This window comes from Anomalospiza imberbis, chromosome 1 (assembly GCF_031753505.1).
Source record: "Anomalospiza imberbis isolate Cuckoo-Finch-1a 21T00152 chromosome 1, ASM3175350v1, whole genome shotgun sequence".
Lineage (NCBI taxonomy): Eukaryota > Metazoa > Chordata > Aves > Passeriformes > Viduidae > Anomalospiza > Anomalospiza imberbis.
Genome location: NC_089681.1, coordinates 8,884,992 through 8,903,798, shown reverse-complemented (window position 1 = coordinate 8,903,798; position 18,807 = coordinate 8,884,992). Strand labels below are relative to the sequence as shown.

General features: G+C 36.7%; 1 protein-coding gene across 7 annotated transcripts in view; it reads left to right on the top strand.

Annotated features, from left to right (window-relative positions):
• Window positions 1-18,807, top strand: part of EFR3A (EFR3 homolog A) — a 76,499-nt gene that overhangs the window by 23,890 nt on the left and 33,802 nt on the right. For 5 of the 7 annotated variants that reach the window (XM_068180968.1, XM_068180960.1, XM_068180977.1 and 2 more), the window contains 5 exons: window positions 783-910; window positions 2,269-2,419; window positions 10,865-10,986; window positions 12,564-12,713; window positions 17,162-17,299. In XM_068180968.1, the coding sequence (XP_068037069.1) occupies window positions 783-910; window positions 2,269-2,419; window positions 10,865-10,986; window positions 12,564-12,713; window positions 17,162-17,299 (689 nt within the window). The remainder of the gene's footprint in view (window positions 1-782; window positions 911-2,268; window positions 2,420-10,864; window positions 10,987-12,563; window positions 12,714-17,161; window positions 17,300-18,807) is intronic. The other 2 variants (XM_068180927.1, XM_068180985.1) reach the window with 2 other exon arrangements.

The window sequence follows — 18,807 nt, the reverse complement described above, 5'->3', positions numbered from 1 at the left end:
GTATTCATTGGGTCAGTGGAGGACACAGGCCAGTTCATGATGTTTCTCTTGAGTTGCAGACCTTCTCTATAGTATCAGAAGATTTGCTTGATAAAATTCATTAATCAATAGTGAATGTCTTAAAAGCTTTTAAGTAATTTATTTACAAAATAAATGTTTTTATAAACTTCCAGAAAAAAAATACAAAAATCCTTATCTTATCTGATAATTATGATTTTAACATCATCTGAGCAGATCTGTGTTACAGTTCATGTTGGAACTAATATCTTAATCTTTGATCTTGTGCTGACAATTAGCCCTCAAATGTCTGGGAGTCAGCCTTGTTCAGGATTCGACACTGAAGAAATAAAACATTTAAACAACTGTATTAAATATTTAAACTTGTTTGCATATTTTATCAAAATTATGCAATGAATATACTTGGTGGGGGGGATGGGAAGAGAAAAAAAATTACACTGTGCTATTAGGAAAGAATTGTGTCTTAGAACTGGTCACATATCTCACTACATACCCTCTCAGAATGCCCATTCCCTCAAAAAAACTGTGGAGCAAGCTAGTTCCTTCATTTCCTTTAAAAATATTTTAGTTGTTTCATGTTGCTGATTTTTGCAGCTAAGGTTATGGCAGTTTTGCTCAATAGTTTGGGTTTTTTTTTCAGTAGCTTATTTCTATCTGTAAGGCTCTGATCTTTAAATATTAACTAGAAAAAAAGGAGAAACATTTGGAAAGCTTTATATTTCCTATGAACTCTTTAATTTTCGATTTTGTATTTCTGTTTCTAGGATGGTCTTGTTAAAGCTGACATGGAGAAACTGACTTTCTATGCAGTTTCTGCACCAGAGAAGCTGGATCGAATTGGGGCTTACCTGGCAGAGAGACTGACCAGGGACGTGGCCAGACATCGCTATGGGTAAGGAGAGAAGTCATGAAAAATAGATGCTAACGAGTCATGGAATTTCATCATGTTTGTTTGGATCAAGTCTGGAAAGCAAGACAGACCCAGTTCCTTTGTGGTCAGTTAACCCTGTCTGATTGCCAGGTGCCCATCCAGCTGCTCTCACTCCTCCTGCTCAGCCAGATGGAGAAGAAAACAAAAGAGAAAGCTCATGGGTTGAGATAAGGACAGGGAGATCTCATTTTCCCCATGATGGAATTTAGTGACTTACCTTGGGGAGGATTGATTTAATTACTGCCAAATAATGACAGGGTAGGATAATGAGAAATTAAAGCAGAGCTTAAAAACATCTTTCCTCCAGTCATCTTTCTTCAACTTCACTCCCAAGTCCATTACCTCCACCCCCAACAAGCAGTGCAGATTAGGACTGGGGTCTGTGATCAGCTCATACCATCTTGTGTCTCCTGCTCCTTCTTCCTCACACTCATACCGTGCTCTGGCCTTGGGTCTGTCCTTTTAGGCAGTCCTTTAAGAACTGCTCTGGCATGGTTCCTTTCCTCAGAGTCCTTCAGGAACAGGCTGCTCCAGTGTGGGTCCCCCCTGGGGTCACAGATCTTGCCAGAAAAGCTCCTGCATGGGCTCCTCTCCATGGGGCTGCCAGAAGCCTGTTCCAGCAGGGCCTTTCTGTGGGCAGCAGTTTCCTTCAAGACACATCCACCTGCTCCAGCAGGGATTCATCCATGCTCAGCACTGTGGATATCTGCTTATTTGTGGGCACTTCCAAGGTCCTTGAGGGGCTCAGGTTTGGGTAATGAGGAGTCAGTCTTGGAGCTGGCTGGAGCTGGCTGTGTCTGTCATGGGGGCAACGCCTGGTTTCTGGCAGAAACCACCTCTGCAGCCCCTTGCTGACACAATCTGGCTGTGTAAGCCCAAAACACCTTTGAATGTCAGTCAGGATATAGGAAAACAGCATTCTTTTTCTTTTCAGCCTTTTTGGCTAAATCAAATATTTAAGTGAGAAATATTAAGCCTAAGAAGTATCAGGAATTGTTAAAGAAAAGCAATGTCCATCACAGACCACCAGTTTTTGGGTTTCATGACATCCAAAGCTGTTTTTATAACTTTATAGAAAGGGTAAATGGCCAGCTCTCAATTCTATACTTCCCTCCCTCCTACACCACCCCATCTCCTCCCAAAAAAAGAAAAAAAAAAGAGAAAATATGGATGTAGAAAATAGCTCCAAGTGTCATTTTTATGCGGTGGGAAATATACACTTTCCATTCTTTCTTTTCTATTTTTTGTGGTAAGATCCTAAGTTGAACTAATTGAGTTCATGATAAATGCATTATTATGTGTCTCTAATTAATTTTCAGTTATGTTTTAATTGCCATGGAGGCACTGGACCAACTTCTAATGGCTTGCCATTCTCAAAGCATAAAACCATTTGTGGAAAGTTTCCTTCATATGGTGGCCAAACTTCTGGAATCAGGCGAACCAAAGCTGCAAGTCCTTGGGACTAATTCTGTAAGTAAGCTCAGATGCTGGATCAAATCAGAGTAAATCTTTGCTTGGGAAAGTAGTTTGAGAAGTCTTAAAGGGTCTGCCAGTTCACATCACTTGAAATGATGCTTTCTCTAGCAGGGTGTATTCTTTGGGCCTAAACACAGAGCAGATACCAGCTGGAGGCAGATAAACTGTTTCCCAAAATTCACTGTATCCCAAATTCTTTTGATGTCTGGGCTCATTCCATCCAAAAATAACTTCTGGAAGGAACAGGAAAGCTGTGCTGTGAGTTCATGTTTTCAGTCTTTAAGCAGCCCTCCTGGAGCCAATATATAGGTAAGATGGTGTTTTGTTTTCTGGCAGCTTGAGCTACACGGCAAGATTCTTGTTAGCTGAAAAGTCGCTTTGAGTATTGCAACCTCATCCTCTTACCAGTTTAAATATTTCAGATCCAGGCTTGAAGAGCATAACTAAGAGTGTCAAAATGAAGATTTGGAGATCTAGTTTTCCAATTAGAGTGATGGGTGCAATCAAGGGTATAGCTCTGTCATACTTGCCTTCTAACTGCTATTTTCCAGCTGGTACAATCCTCATAAATTCCAGCATTGTGATGTGGATTGTTTTCACTTAGAGTTACTGCTTTTACATGAGTATAGAGTACTTGCTTTTCATGTAAATTATTGCCATTGCTAACAGTGGGGGATTTCTTTGTGGAATCAGTAAAGCTGTTGGGCTTTTGGGTTTGGTTCCCAGCTGATGAAATTAAATGGAGTTGCAGTTCAGGAAGACAGGAGGGCATAGTAAACTGATGTTACCCCAGAGCAGGATTTCTTGTGATGATGAAATAAAGAGAATTTTGCTGTAATGTAGGGTAGAAGTGTCCCCTTGTTCTCCCACTAGCAGGGCAGCTTTACTGAGGATAAAAAAATCTGTATCTCATTATACGTATAAAATTTTAGTTATTTATTTAAATATCATTGAGCCAGGCTACCCTGCTTCTTTTGATTTGTTTGTATAATAATACCTGGGCAAGTCCTTTTAGGGAAATGACTTTGGAACTTGTTTCCTAGGCTGCCAAATGGCAAGGTGTGCATCACTTTCCAGTTGTTAGTGCCAGCCTCCACTCTGATTTACAAGGCTTGTGTCACTTCAAAATCCATATTACTGAACAGGACTCCGTTTAGGGTAATCTGTTTGATATTCCTGTTGGTTCCTAAGTATTTTGTGAGTAAAGGAGATTAATGGACTACCTTAATTAGGAGATAATTTATGTTTGTCTTCTATAAAACTCACCAAAAAAAAAAGTTCCCCTAAATGAGAGGAGAAACTCTGCGAGGAGAGAGTTTTTATGGCTCTTCAACAGCATTCCAAGACCTTATTTTAGCCTAACTCTGCTAATTTCCCTAGGTGCATTCTAGAGTTAATGAAGACAAAGGATACAGGACTATTTATATTGACTTGGAAGGAACAAGGGTAACAGCTTGTCTGTTATCAAGGGCACTGCCTTACTGTGTTCTCAAATAAATTTTGTTAGATTAATGAAGAAAGTTTACTGTCATATTCAGCCTTTTTTTTCTTTTCCATAAGTAAATAAACAAAACCCAAAAAGTAAGAGGAGATGGACTGGTGACTGAACAATGCTTCATGTGCTTTAGCTGATGAACCACTTTGAAGTGCAAACTGGTATTGTCTAGAAGAGAAGAATGGATTGCATATGAAGTAAATGTCTTTAAACTGGTGAAAAGTCAGGCAACCTTTGGAAAATTTTACATCGTATTTTTAGGAAACTCAGTTTAAGGCCCCTACAAATTTATAGTCTGCTTACATTTAAAATATATGGAATATGATTGTGGCTCTAAGTAGATTTTGATTATTTTCCATCCAAAGCTTCATTGAGATAGAAAGGTAGGAATGTCTTTGAAGTAAAATTCAAACCTCTTTACTTGAGTTGTAGGGTTTTTCATCCTCACAGATTTTGCTTCAGCTGCAGGGACTCTTGTGATTGGTTAAAAGGGTTTCAAATGTGGCAAATCTCTGTACCGAACATCTTTGAGTAGTTCAAAGGCTTGGAAAGATTTGGAAGCTCCCACTGCTTTCTGATTGTGTTCTGTTGACTTACAGGTATTTGGTTTTTCATGCAGAACTTCCTCTACTTGGTGCCCTATATTTTAGGGAAAAAATGAAAATTTCACTTAGCTGTTTGTCATCTTAAATAAATTTTGGAATTTAAATTTCATTTAATTTTTGATAAAAAGTTGATTTGTTTTTGAAAAGCAAACCTGAAGATGACTTTTTAGAGAAATAATTATTTGGGTTCTATTTATGCTTTTTTAAACCTGATCTTCAGGTTACATATAATTAATTTGTTGCATTTATATATTGCATTTATAAATTATGTTAACTTATTTCCTACTGCAGCTGTTTTTTAATTTTTTAAATAACATAATTGTAAATCTATATAAGGCAGATAGTTTAAAATGGTAAAATTCAATAGTGGATATAATGAATAGGTATTGGGATTTTTTTTATATAGGCCAAATTTCTAATTGCTAATGTCTGTGAGGTTCAAAATAGCTTTTTCTAGCATGGAAGATGTTTTTATAGACCATGTGCTAGGATAGCATATGCTGGTCAGGAAACTGAAAAAATATGGTGGGAAAAAGTGATGTCTCCTTGGCTTATGTGTTAAGGATCTGAAGGCTGAGTGCAATAAGCTTTTCCTTAGAAATTTATGACAATACTATATTTCTCTCTAATTTTCTTGCAGAACTTCAGTAACTGAGTATCATGTAAAGCATCTCCATTGCTCATGTACAAAGAATTAAATGTATTGCTTAGGTCTGTAGTGTTTATTACTAGGATAGAAGTGACAAGCTTTAAAATCTTTCACCTTGTGGTCAAAATTTTTTGGAATAAAAGATCCAACTTATATCTACTAATCTATATCCAGTTTATGTCTATTTCTAAAGTTTTAAAGAAAGTTCAGAAAATTTCTTTAGTAGGTGGCTGGTCAAGAGCAATTGGATACATAATTTTGTAAAACTTTCATCTTAATCCATATTTACAAGACTCAATTATATATAAAACATTTTAAGCTAATTTGGAATGCTGATGGGGTGAATTATTTGTATTTTGTCAGTAAGATATTGGGGTTTCATGTGAAAAATAGCAGATAATATGTGGAACCCAGTATTACTACATTTTAATTATGTACCACAAATGCTTCTTTAGTTGACAGGGTGCATCCTTTTATAAAGGCAGTTTCTTTGTAGGAGCAGTGAAGTAATGATCCCACCAGTGATAGTGTTGAGCTTCCTGTGCATGAGAAGGTGGCTGTTATTGCTGGTTGTAATCATTTGTAATTTAAAGGAAGATAAACAGACTCCCATGTGGAAAAGTGATCAACCAATGCCTGAGACAAGAATTTCATATTTGTTCGTGTTGGCTTATAAAAGCAGTTGGTTTTGGAAAAATTAAGTGCACATGTGTGTAAAAATAGCATAAAATGTCCACACTTTGAAACTAAGCTATGTCAGAGTTAATATTCCCAGCACAGTACTTACTTGTTTGCCTTGTCTGCAGCTTGCTAACCTGGAAGTAGGCATTGGAAACTTACCCTTATTGCAAGATGCTTCTTTCATTCCATGTACCAATACATGAATTGTACCACATACATGTATGTACCACATACAGAATTATGTGCTGGTGGTGATTTAATACACAATGGAACAATTCCTTTTCGAGGATGCCTCCTCTGTCTTTTTAATAGGACTTAAATCTCAGGGAGACAGATTAACACACAGCACTCTTTCTCATCCTGTGGGTTATTAAATTATGTTAGAAATTGTGTGTCTGCATCTGCTAGAATTTGAGTAAGTCCTTTAGGGTCACTCCAAGTTAAGTATTGCTTCCCCCACTCGTACTTGTGCTCTCTGGTTTTGCAGTTCCATGGCTACACTACTGTGGCCCTGTAAGCCAACATTCCATTGCTGATTTTGTTACACAACTCTAACAAAACATGTGGTGGTCAGGAGAATTTTTATCCAAGGAGCACAAACTAAAATAGAATGTGAAATTTCCATCCTATTCTAATAAAACTGAAAGTGTCAGGTGACCCCAGGTATTACTAAATAAGCTAAATTACCAGTTTTCATTGCTGAGAACCTTGTGATTATTTTCATACTGTCTTTGTAAAGTTTATGTATCCAGTGTGAAGTTAATGTATCCAGTGTTTGAAGATTTTCTCTTTAGGAAAATTGAAGTGCTGTCCTTCTAGCATTTGTTTGTTGTAGTGCATACAGAACATTCACACTTCTCATTAAGGCTGTACTGTGTGGTTTGTAAGAGTCTTATGTTTATAGGAGATCATGACTTCCCATGTGACTGTTTCATAATAATGAAATACAGCACTTTGGCCTATAAAAGGCACTAACTGCCAATATCAGCACTTTCTTTCTGTGTTTGAAACGAGAAAATTGCAGGCTGCAGAAGACATTGGGGAGCTCAGATATGAAAAAAATAATTCTCAGGTCAAGCCTAGTCTTCTTACAGGGAGATACTTTAAATAACATAACAAACTCAAATATGATGCATGGTGATTATTCTTGAATAAAACTGACCTTCTTTAAAGACATCCAGGGACCATTAAAAGTTACAATTTTTCACCTAATGTACTTGCTACCTAATAGTGATAAAACAACGTAAATGCATAGAAGAAATTTTGTCCTTGAGAGCTTGTAGGATTTACTTACAGGGCTTGCACAATCTCTCTTTCCCTGGTAATATGGTCCAAATTTCTCTACTCAGCCTGGAACAAACATCTTCTGAATAAATAATACGTTTCTTCTTTACTTTGTGATAGATTTATATGTTTTTACACTGATTTAATTTTATTGGTTTCAAAATAAATGGAAATAAGGTATTACCAATGTAAATTCCTTTCTGTACCTTCTGTATTATGAAATATAGAAGATGCTTGTACTGGTAAAACTTCCATAAGTTACCATTGCATGCTTGAAAGAATTTACAGTGACTGAATGACATGTTTACATCTGTAAAAGCTTTGTAAATGTTTCCTAGGCAAGTGCTTGGACTTTCATAAGAGTTGTCCTCTTTTAGGTTGAATAATTGTTATATTTGAAGTTTGTTTGAAAATATGTTCTTAGGAGTAAAGTATTCTTTAACAACAATAACAACACCACCACTGCGAAGTACAGACTGATGTCTACTGTAAAAACTTAAAATTTCTATGATGGAATGGAATTTTACACTTTACTGGATGACAGTGCACAACTCAAAACTGTTACCACAGACAGTTTTCCTGTGGCCTAAATGCTCAGTCATCTGAATGCTAATCCTGGATTGGGCTTCAGAAATGCTGTATGTTCAGTGGGTGAAATTGTTTTGTTATACACATGAGGACATAAAAAACCTTGCCCTTTCTGGATCTCTTACTGTGCATGCCATTTTGAAAGGTGTGACTTTCATGTGTTTGTGTCCCTGCTGCAAAGCTGCACCCTGATACGGGAGAACTACTCAGAATGAGGGAGTCCCTGACACTTGCTTGGCCTGAATTCATCATTTGTTCTTACAAAGCAGTTTCTTGGTACAATAAATCTTTCTGGTAGCAAAACAGGTATTAGAGTGTATTAAGCTTTCCTGTTGGGAGATCCTGTCAATCAAATAATTAGTACTTCAGATAAGAATAATATTAAAGGCTGATACTAAATGCAACATAAACTAGCAACATGAATTAATATTCTCGTTCTCACAACCACTCCCACAGTGCTCTGTCTTCCTCAGACTTTGTTTCCATTCCTTTCCATGCTTTTACAGAGGTTTTCTGGGTAAGCATTTGTAGACTTGAGTACTTGAATGTCTGGAAAATATTAAGATAATATTGTTTGAAGGTTTATTAAATCCCTGGTCTTCATGCCTTATTGAGATGTAAGGACTAATGCAATTCTTGTCTGAAAAAAAAAAATCTATTTCTGTTTTGCTAGTAACAATTCCATGAAACAAACTAGGGAGCCACAGTACATATGAAGCATTTGCCAATGTCTCTTGGGGAAGTAAATGATCATTTTTATAACTTACTCTGTTGGGAAAAACATATGGGTGCTGTTTGTAGATTGTCTTTCAGTCTGTGTCAGTGGACCATACAGAATTAGATTTTCACTTCTGTCACTTTTTTACCACCTGAAATACAGGATATTCCTAACAGAAGGACTTGTAAAATGGACTCATACTATACAGTTTTGCTCCATTTTCAGTAACAGCTGAGGATGTAGTTTTCTGAACTACTATATGTTCCTGTAGCTTTTAGAGGGTGAACTGGTAGTGCAGATGAAAGGGATAAGTGTTCTAGATAAAACAGAAAAAAACACTAAACAAAAGAGTAGGAAAAAAATTGTAGGCTTTTTTTTCTGAAATATACAGCTTTCACTTCCAGCTTGAAAACCTCAAATCCTCCACAAATCAGCATGCAGTAGATTATACTCAAGTGCTTTGGGCTTGTCTGGATGTCTATGGGTAATGTGCTGATGAAAGCAGGTTTTACATCATGAAAAATACAAAGGAAATGCCTCAGCCTTTGCTTAGGAATTGATAAAAATGGTGTGAGTAAAAGCAGAGGGATCTTATTAGAACATCACTCTGCTTCAGGGCAGAACCAGCATGTTTGACCTTTCCTGACAATGTTTTGTTTTGCTTTTTATTTCCCTCTGTGGTCTGTTCTTAGAACTGTCAGTGATGGAGAATCCAAAAGGTCTTTAGGCAGTCTGCTTGCTTTAGAAAGGAGGAGTTTTAATGGCTAACTTAGGCTTTGCTTCAATATAAGCCTATTATTGCTTTGCTTATTACCATTGGACAAAGAAAACTATATATTATGTTTTTATAGCTGTCTTCTGTACCTTTTATGACTGATACCTTTTAGGCAGCTGTAGTATAGGTAATTTAGTGTATTTCGTTCTTCTTTTACAGATGTTTATCTAAAGCTTTGCCCATCTCTTGAATAATTTGAGAACTCTACCAGTTATTCACCATTTTAGGCTGTGACGTTTCAGCTGGATGCACCATTTCATTTAAGGGCTTATTTGGCCCAGTTAGATGGAAAAAGTTTCTTCATAGGTGCCATGAGTAATGCAGATGTATCTTAGTATATTATTCTGTTTTCCATGCCATTATATTGGCATTGACTAAATTCCTGTTCTTCATTCAGCTCTTTCTGGCTAAAATGTTCTTTTGCATTAACCATTCCCAAATTGCTTCCTTGGTTTTTCATGTCCTATTTCCGATTGCTCAAAAACCAGGAATTAAGTGTGCCTGCAGCTCTGGCCAGCTTAGTGTTCTTTGCAAATTCAATGAGTCCAGTCTGCTCATCTAAGTCTCTAGTGAAGCTCAAATCATATTTTTGTACTGTCATGATTTACAAGTGTTTCCTTATTTTTTCCAAACTCTTGTACATCTTTCTTATGGAAAGTGTTCTTTTGACAGCGTTTTTCTAGCTTTCCTTTGAGAATTTTTTGTATTGTTTTGTCAGAAGTATCACTGAAGTTTTGACAGATGCTGCTTCATCTGGATTCACAAAAGTTATTTACTTGTCGTAGGAATAAGATGGATTGCTGGGATTTGTTCTTGACAAATCCATGTTGACTGTTACTTACCCCTTTGAGACTTTTTAGATGTTGGCAAATTTACATTTTTCTAGTGTTTTTCTGTGAATGGACTAGAGTTGACTGGATTATAGTTCCCCGACTCCTCCTTTTTCCTTTCTGTCAAGATAGAATTGACAGAATGCCTCCAAGTTTATTTCCCTTGAATTTGGTACATCAGAGTGTTGCTAGGTAACCTGTTAGTGATAGGGTTGTGTTTGATTGCTTGGGCTGCTCTCTACCACTGCCTGAGAGAGCGTGTAGCAGGATGGGTGTCGGGCTTTCCTCCCAAGCTGAAGAGAAAGGACAACAGGAAATGGCTTCAAGTTGTGTCAAGGGAGGTTTAGACTGGATATTAGGGAAAATTTCTTCTCTGAAGGACTTACCACCATTGGAACAGGCTGCCTGAGGAAGTGGCTGAGTCACCATCCCTGGAGTTATGTAAAACAAGGTTTCGTGGTGGACTTGACAGTGTTAGGGAAATGGTTGGACCTGATGATCCTAGGGGTCTTTCCCTACCTAAATGATTCTGTCAGTTGATGACTCACTGTTGAAATGTTAGATGTTTCCACAGTGCATACTATGTTGCATTTCATACAGTGTCACGCTTCCATAGCTATCTAAATGAAGTTCTTGTGGGAAGACTTTAGAAAGAAAACCCTTCTATTCAGATTTTTCTTCTCTGAAATTCTAAAGTGTTGTCAAGTGCAGTTACTTCATGTTACTTGTTAAATTAAGCTTAAGTTTATTACTCATTATTCTATTTTAGGAAATTGGTATTAACAACATTTTAAAATGTATTTCATTTTTCCAGTTTGTCAAATTTGCCAACATTGAAGAAGACACACCTTCATATCACAGACGCTACGACTTCTTTGTGTCCCGGTTCAGTGCCATGTGTCATTCCTGTGACCCTGATCCAGAAATACAAAATGAGTAAGTGTCATTCTGCAGGAATTACTGAAAACTGATATATTAATACTGTCCGTAATACAGCTTTTATTAGGGTATTTATTGGACTACTTCATTCCATATGAAGAAAATGACAGTCTGACTTTTTGAGTAGCACTGAATATTGCAAATCTTAACTAGCTAGAACTCCTAGGATATTTAGGTATAATTTTACTTTAATAATGCATATTAGATTGTGTGGAATTTCTCCAGAAAGGCACCACTTATTACTGTAAATGCACGAGTTCATAACTTAATTGAGATAGTAACGAGGCTACTTATATGAAAAGCAAAAGCATATATTAAGTCTGTTCTTTGAGAATTACTCATTAAAACAGTGATTTCTTAAATGTCTGAAGTATCCTCATGTGTGTCAAACTCATGAGCCTCCATGAATGGGAATTCTATTTTTGCCATTCTTATGTTAGTGCCACAGTTTGTTTTCCTGTGGCTCCCCCCTTAAGGATGTGTCCTTCCCAGCAGCAGTTTTTCTCCTTGTTTGTGCATCCCTCTTCTCTCCTGCTTTGTGTGTAATCCTATTGAAACTATCTCAAAAGATCTAGAATGAAATCATGTTCATCTTGAATGCACAAAACCTTGTTCAGAACAAGCTAAGATATAAGCAGCTACAAATTTAGGTATTTACAAATTTAAATCCAAACAAAAATAATTACTTGGTTATTATTGGTTACCTCTGTAGTTCATCTTAGAAATGTTTTCATTTAGCGAATTTGACTGAGCAAGGGCTTGTTAAGTGTTGTCCATACCTGAATCAAGATTTAAAAAATGAGGGGTGGATTTTAAGTGACATAATTAAAAATTTTAGTGAGGCTTGTACTTATTTCATTTGATAGCTGTACTAGCTTCTGCTTGTTTTCAGGAAGTAAATTCTCTTTCTACTATTTATTATAATGGATAATTCGCTATTATCACTTCAAAAAATAGTATTTTGCTATTCATGTCATTGAACAGATTCTCCTGCAAGCTATTTTTGTTTAATAAAATGAGTGCAATAGCTAGCAGCTAGACCAAGTCCTTTCTTGAACTTATGTATTTTTTTTTTTATGGTTTCATTGTTGTTGGCTAGTGCTCAGTTGATTTCAGTCAAATGGTTTTAGAATGAAGTGGTGGTTCCTTTTGTCCATTAGACTTAAGTAGACAGAATTATCCTTTGCTTTCCATTTTGTGAATCTTTCAGAAATCTTTGAAGATCTCTTCTTCTGCGAAGTTTCAGCTGATGGGTGGTAGACTGGGTAGAGTTGGTGGGTTTTATCCAGGGGACTTTTGTCAGAGGTGATGTACAAAGTTTGAGTCTTCATTGAGTAGTGTCAGCTTTATCCTTACAGGCCATCTTCTGTTCAGTTGTTTGTTTTGTCAGCTTCCTTACTGGCTTTAAAGGAGTTCAAAGAAAGCATGGGCAATCTTAATGATTGGCCAGTTTTCCCAGTTGCTGCTTGTGAGAACCTACTAGAATTCCACAGTACTTAAATTACTGCTGCCCAGAGCCCTACTGGGAGGTGCTGTGTTTCTCGGCTTCAGTAACTCCTCCTTTCCTTCCTCAGGATCCGAATCGCTGGAATCAGGGGCATTCAGGGAGTGGTTCGAAAAGCAGTTAATGATGAGCTTCGAGCAACTATATGGGAACCTCAGCACATGGACAAGATAGTGCCATCACTGCTGTTCAACATGCAGAAAATAGAAGATATTGACAGGTAATTGTATTCCTTGTCACTGGCGTGGTTTTTTTAAGCAATCTCTGGGCTAAGTTTTTATGATGGATATCCTTTTTCTTTTCAGTGGAAGCAACAACTCACCTTTACTAGCTGAGGCTCCATGAAATTGATAGTATAGGTTTGCATAATGGTTCTTAATGTTTCTTGTCTTAAAATCTTTTTAACCAAGTTTATTCACTTGTTCAAGATTTGTTGGCCTAAAAGTTATTCTAGAAATTATATACCCATATTTTGACTTGATAAAAATAGTAACTCTGTGTTTTAGTGGATCAGATGCAGAGATGAGTAAGCAAAGGCTTTTAGGTGACTCAAATGATTTTGCTACTTAGATTTGTTAGAAATTGAGGTTTTAATTCCTTTAGCCATTAGTAAGAACTGCTTGTTCTGGCTGAAATGGTACTTAGAGTAAGGAATTAAAGTTTTATTTATATGTAGATCACCTTCTCTTTTTTGCTTTCAGTGACTCCTAGGCATATTACTTGCCACATTTGCAAAAAGATATTCAAACGGATCTCTGTGACAATTAAGGTTGAGGAGATGCCAGTGACCTTGTAATTGAAAAGTCACCTTTTTTTGGTCCCTGTTTAAACACTATGTAGGTGTAAAAACCGTTTATTGGTAGCACTGGGAAATTTCCATAAAATAAACTTCAGCAGTGCAAGCAAATGAAATATTAATTTCATGTCCAGTTCTGGCTGCTTCAAAACTTGTCTTCTGTGAGGTTCAGCAGCCTTCCTATAACAACAAGCTTTTCATGCTTTCACTCAGCTTTTTAGATCTGTCAGTTTCTCTTTTTTTCATTTGAGTTTTGGCATTTATTTTTCAATTCCTTAGCTTTATTTTTGTTGTGTTATTTCTGACTGCCAGTACCTGTCTCATCTCTAAAACAAATGTTCAGACCAAACAGCTAAAATCAGTAGTTGCCTGTCTGTCCATGCCTTATGTATTTACTGTATATAACTGAGGGCCCACACAATATTTGTAGAAATATCCATTTGAATTTTACATCTGAGGAGTGAACTGAGTAAGAGAGAAAGGTTTCTGAAGCTGCTGTTTGAACAAGGAGAGCCTGGTTTGCCTTTGCTTACTCTTACAGGGCTTCTAACTGCAGCTGGGCCCTTTCCTTTGGTACTCTTTATAGTGCCCTCGGGCATACACTTTCTTTTTTATAGAAGCAGTAAATTAACTACTGGTGGAAAAACTGACTGAAGTAGGATTTGGATTAACCACTTAAAGTGGATCAGTTTATATGAACTGCAGGAATAATTTTTATCTTCTGTGAAGCATGGCAATAGTAGGGGTAGAAAAACAAAACTTTCAAAAAGCAACTTAAATTTCTAAACTGTTGTGCTTGAAACTTGTCCTATAATGCACATTGAACATGAAAAAAATACTAATTATTTTCTAAGTGAGGCCTTTTATGATGTGCATATGACAGAAAAGCTGAAAACAGTGTTCGTAAATGGTTACCTGCTGGTCTTAAACGATGTTACAGACAATTTCTCATTTTATTTTATGTGTGACTTAATATTTGTGGAGCACAGAGATATCTTGAAGAGTAGGAGTAAGAAGCATATTGTTCTGGCAGATGGAGTCAAAGCATTATTTGAGAAAGAGCAGAAATTCGAGAAAATACCCCCAGCTTAAATTCATAGAAGAAAAACTATATTTAGTTAAAGCTGAGGTACATGTAGGTACTTACCTTGGAAGTCAATGTAATTTTAGCTCATGGAACTTCACAGCTTAATTCAAGATTCTTTTGAGTACATACAAGATGAGACACTTCCTGGAGTCAATAATTTACTATTTAAATAACATTTTAAAAATATAATTGTATTTGTGGATGTCATTATTTGTTCATGTATCTGAGTGCACATTCTAGTTACGTGCCTATCAGACATTATGCTATGTGTATATCTATTTATGTGCATTTCCAAAATAGGGAGGGATGTATGAAATCAGTAATTCCCTTACTTTGTGACATGTTCTTCATAACTGTGGAGCTAAACCTACCAGCCTTATTTCTGGCAGAGGGACACTAGCACTTAATGTAAACTTGACTTCAAATCCTTCTGATAAATCTGTAATATTCATACAAATTCTGTTTTAGAGGAAAATTAGAATTTCTTTCTTTCTCAGGGTGTGTGAATCATAGGCAAACATTCCTGTACCTACTCTGCTCAAAAATGGTGGTTAAGTCTTACTTACATGTCCTGTCATATCTTTGGCCAGTCCTGGCTATGTGACATTTAAGAAGTCTCATGCTTAAGTTGCTGAGTTGCGGTGAACTAGTTTAAATCGGTGATTAGGTATTTGCTATGGAAACTGCTGTACTTCAACACATCCTCCTTCCAGTTCCTTCTTGCCACCTCTGGTAGAGATTACCCACAAAAAAGCCAGTAGAGCAGTAAAGGGAGTTGTCCTTGCCCATTTCATTGTAAAGCACGTTTTCAGCCCTCTTGTGGTAGTACAAAAGGTTTAGATGCAGAGGAATACTGCTGTTTTTTTCTTAACTGTTGCAATTGGATTTCTCAGAGGTTTTCTGATATTTCTGTAAAAGCCAAGTCAGTGAAACAAAATGAGTATGAGATACTCATTTGAATCTAGAAACTTAAGAGGCTGTACAATGCTTTCCTATAAAACTAAAGAGAGTATTCAATATCCATTGTCTATTATCTGTAATCCCAAGGAATGCTTACTGAGAAATACCTTGAGGTAGGCGCTGTTAAAGTTCAAATAAAATGTTACTCCCACAGATGACACAGGATAATTTTAGACATTTTGATGCAGTCAAAGAGTAACATTTTATACTAGGAAGATTCATCTAAAAAAGACTCCCAAGCAGTGCTGAGAAGTCACCTTCTGTAGGTTGTATATACAAGCACTTAACACACGACTTATTTTACTTCATTTTAACTGGAATTCTTTCAGACAGGCTAAGCTCTGAGTGCTGTGCTTTCTGCTTTCGTCTTTCCTCCTCACACACCCACCTTTGCAATGCTGTTGTATTTTAGGGAATCTGTGTCAAAACAGCAATGGAAATGACAGTCCTACACCATCTCTTGTACCTTCTCAGGGCTGAGAAGGGTGCCCATCTCCCTAGGTCAGAGTCCAGGCAGTACAAGGGGAAGGAAATAAAGGGAGGATGGGTGGCACAGCAGTTGATCAAGCTGGAGTTTTGTGGTACTCATGGTGGATTACATACAAATTGTCATACCTTTTAAAATTCTAATAATGCAGCACTTGTAAAACTATTTCTCCTTCTAATAGGGTTCCTGAGGCTCTTCTGTTACTAAAATCTGACAAGCTAGCATTGTTGTGGTAACTCCTGAAACACTGATGTTTCCAGAGGCAACAGGATTTTCATATGGCCAATTTTAGATTTCAGTAGTATTGGAACACTAGAAAATCATTTGCCACCAAAAGATATATTACAACTATGATGTTAACATGTTTATTTGACTACTGATATTTCAATTTGCAACTTTCTATAATGCTCTAAAGCGTTTATGATGCTTAAGCAAACTGAATGCTCTTAGTTGACACTTTCAAATGTATTTAACACACAAGCTTGCACTGCAGAACTGAAATTATGTTTAAGGGTTTAGTGTACTGGGTTCTGCAGTCTAAAATTAAAGATGCATAATGTTAATGTAAATGAATTAATCCTCACTTACATTCCTATAATGTATTTTGTGAGAGGAAAAAAAAGATTTCCACTTGTAGGTCCAGTGACTCTTGGTAAGTAATGGAAGTACCTCAAGGGGAGCTGTTTGCTTTCTTTCTGAAATCTGTGTTCACCAGGTTGCCCATAGGGAGGGGCTCAGCAGTGCCCTGTCCATAGTAATCATGGAAGACTCAGGTGGAGGGTGACCAACTTCTGCACTGTCTATTTAGAGGTGATTGTGTAGGTGATAATGTTCTAATCAGTTCACTCTGACATTTTTTTGAATTCACAAGCCATCTGTTTGTGCAGAAGTATTGGAGTTTCATTTAATGCTCGCCCACACAGTATGGACTCAGTAGTGGGCAGGTGAATGAGATCATTAATCTGAACAATATTACTAAGATTCTGTCTAAATTTTTTTAGTGGTTTCACAGCCTTTGTTCATTATTAGCAATACATAGTGTTTTGTCAAAATGTGGTAGGTAACAAGTTAACTGAATATTAGCAGCTTTTGTGTTTGCCATAGAAATATTTACTAATACAGTGGTCAGTACTGAGTGAACAAATGATGATCTATGGTCATACTATAAGAGAATAAAATATGTTATTCAGAATTCCAGTTTGATGCATATTTGAAATGCAGTTCTTGCCTAGTTCAAGATTGTGACTCATGAATGTTTTAATACCAAGGGTGGATACAGTAAAGAAAAGGTGAATATTAGTCAGTAATATAATCAATGCATTTTGTCTTTTATTTCAGCAGAATAGGCCCCCCATCCTCTCCTACAGTAGGAGTGAAAGAAGAAAATCCTTCTGTGCTGGCTGAGAATTGTTTCAGGGAACTACTGGGACGAGCAACCTATGGAAATATGAATAATGCTGTCAGACCAGTTTTTGCGTAAGTTGAAAATTTGTGGAAGATCTTAAGAGGTTTTCTTTATTTCATCCTCAATTCTGTTACATTAAATTTTTTCCTACTTTTCAACTCGAAGGTTTCCATTCACATTTCATAAAAAAATTTGCCCCTCTTTAATCTCTCTTCTCTCTCATCTGTCTATAAATTTGAAGGCAGTTATGGAGGAATGCATTTCCTGTTTTACTGATTTTTACGAGTGAAGTACAATAATTTACCTGAGTTGTTCCTTCAGCTGGCCTTTTTTTTCCCAATGTGAAAGTTTATCCAGGCTATTAATGTCCCATAGATGAGTGTTACAATCAGTGGAGAAACAAACCAAGTAAAGTACAAGTATCACAAAGGAATACTGTGCCCCATAAAGTTGCAGTTTATGTTTTCCTGCCATTTTCTTCCAGGACCTAATTCGATATTCTTTGATGAATATCTTTAACAACTCATTTAGGAGTGAGTGGCAGATATGCACACAGTATGCACATTATGCACAAAAACACAGCACAAATTATACCTCTTGTATTAACACTCAATGATACCACTTTCAAACCCTGGCTTTTCCTGGTGATGAGGAGACCTGCTGGCTTCTTGTAGATTTTTCAAGGTACATCCCAGGTACTGGAATACATTCTCTTAGATGGCCTAGTTCTTCCCACAAAGATTAAGTGTTTTATTTATACACTGAAAGACCTTCAAGCTATCAAAAGCCATTTTGATAGCTTGTTTTGATAGCCAAGTTACTAGTGTTAAAAAAAAAAAAAGATATGGTTGGTATTGAAGGCAGAAGACGTTTGTAACCCCTTGTTTATCCTGAAAAACATTGGCTACAAAGAGCTGTACCATTCCCTTACTTTCTGTGTCTATCTGTTATACCAGCCTGAGAGGAGTTTCTGTTGCAAAGTTGAGTGTTTTATTTAAAAAACACTCATTCTTTCCTAGATTTAAAATTTGCATTCCTCTAGAATACCTATGGTCACAGTGAACACCTCATTACTACACAGTCTGGATGGACTACTTGGTACTATACTGCATCTGCTTTCTGACCACTTCTCAATTCTTTTAGTGGGTTTATCTCAAAACTTTATCATCATTTGCAGTGGTTTGAACCTTTTGAATCATTTTAGTATCAGGGAAGTTTCCTATGAATAATTCCTGATTTCACAGACTAGAGGTAGTGCTTGGTTTGGCATTTGAGAAGGTGTCATAGCTGCTTTTCCTGTGGCTGATCTGAAGCCTATGTCTCTAAAGTTTATTTCCAGCCTATTTTCATTTCTTACATGCTATGACTGTAAGGAGCCAGTTGGTCTGTGTGCACCTCAATGTGCCACATGCTGCATTTATGCACTGAAATGAGTATATAATGACCAGTTACTCTGAATGCTAATCTCCTCTATGAATAGAGAGTCTTTGTAGTCACCATTTTTGTGTTCCACTTTGAGGACAAATTGCCAAATGTGTCTTTTTAGAAATGACTGCTGTAAAGGTTTTGTATTTTTGAA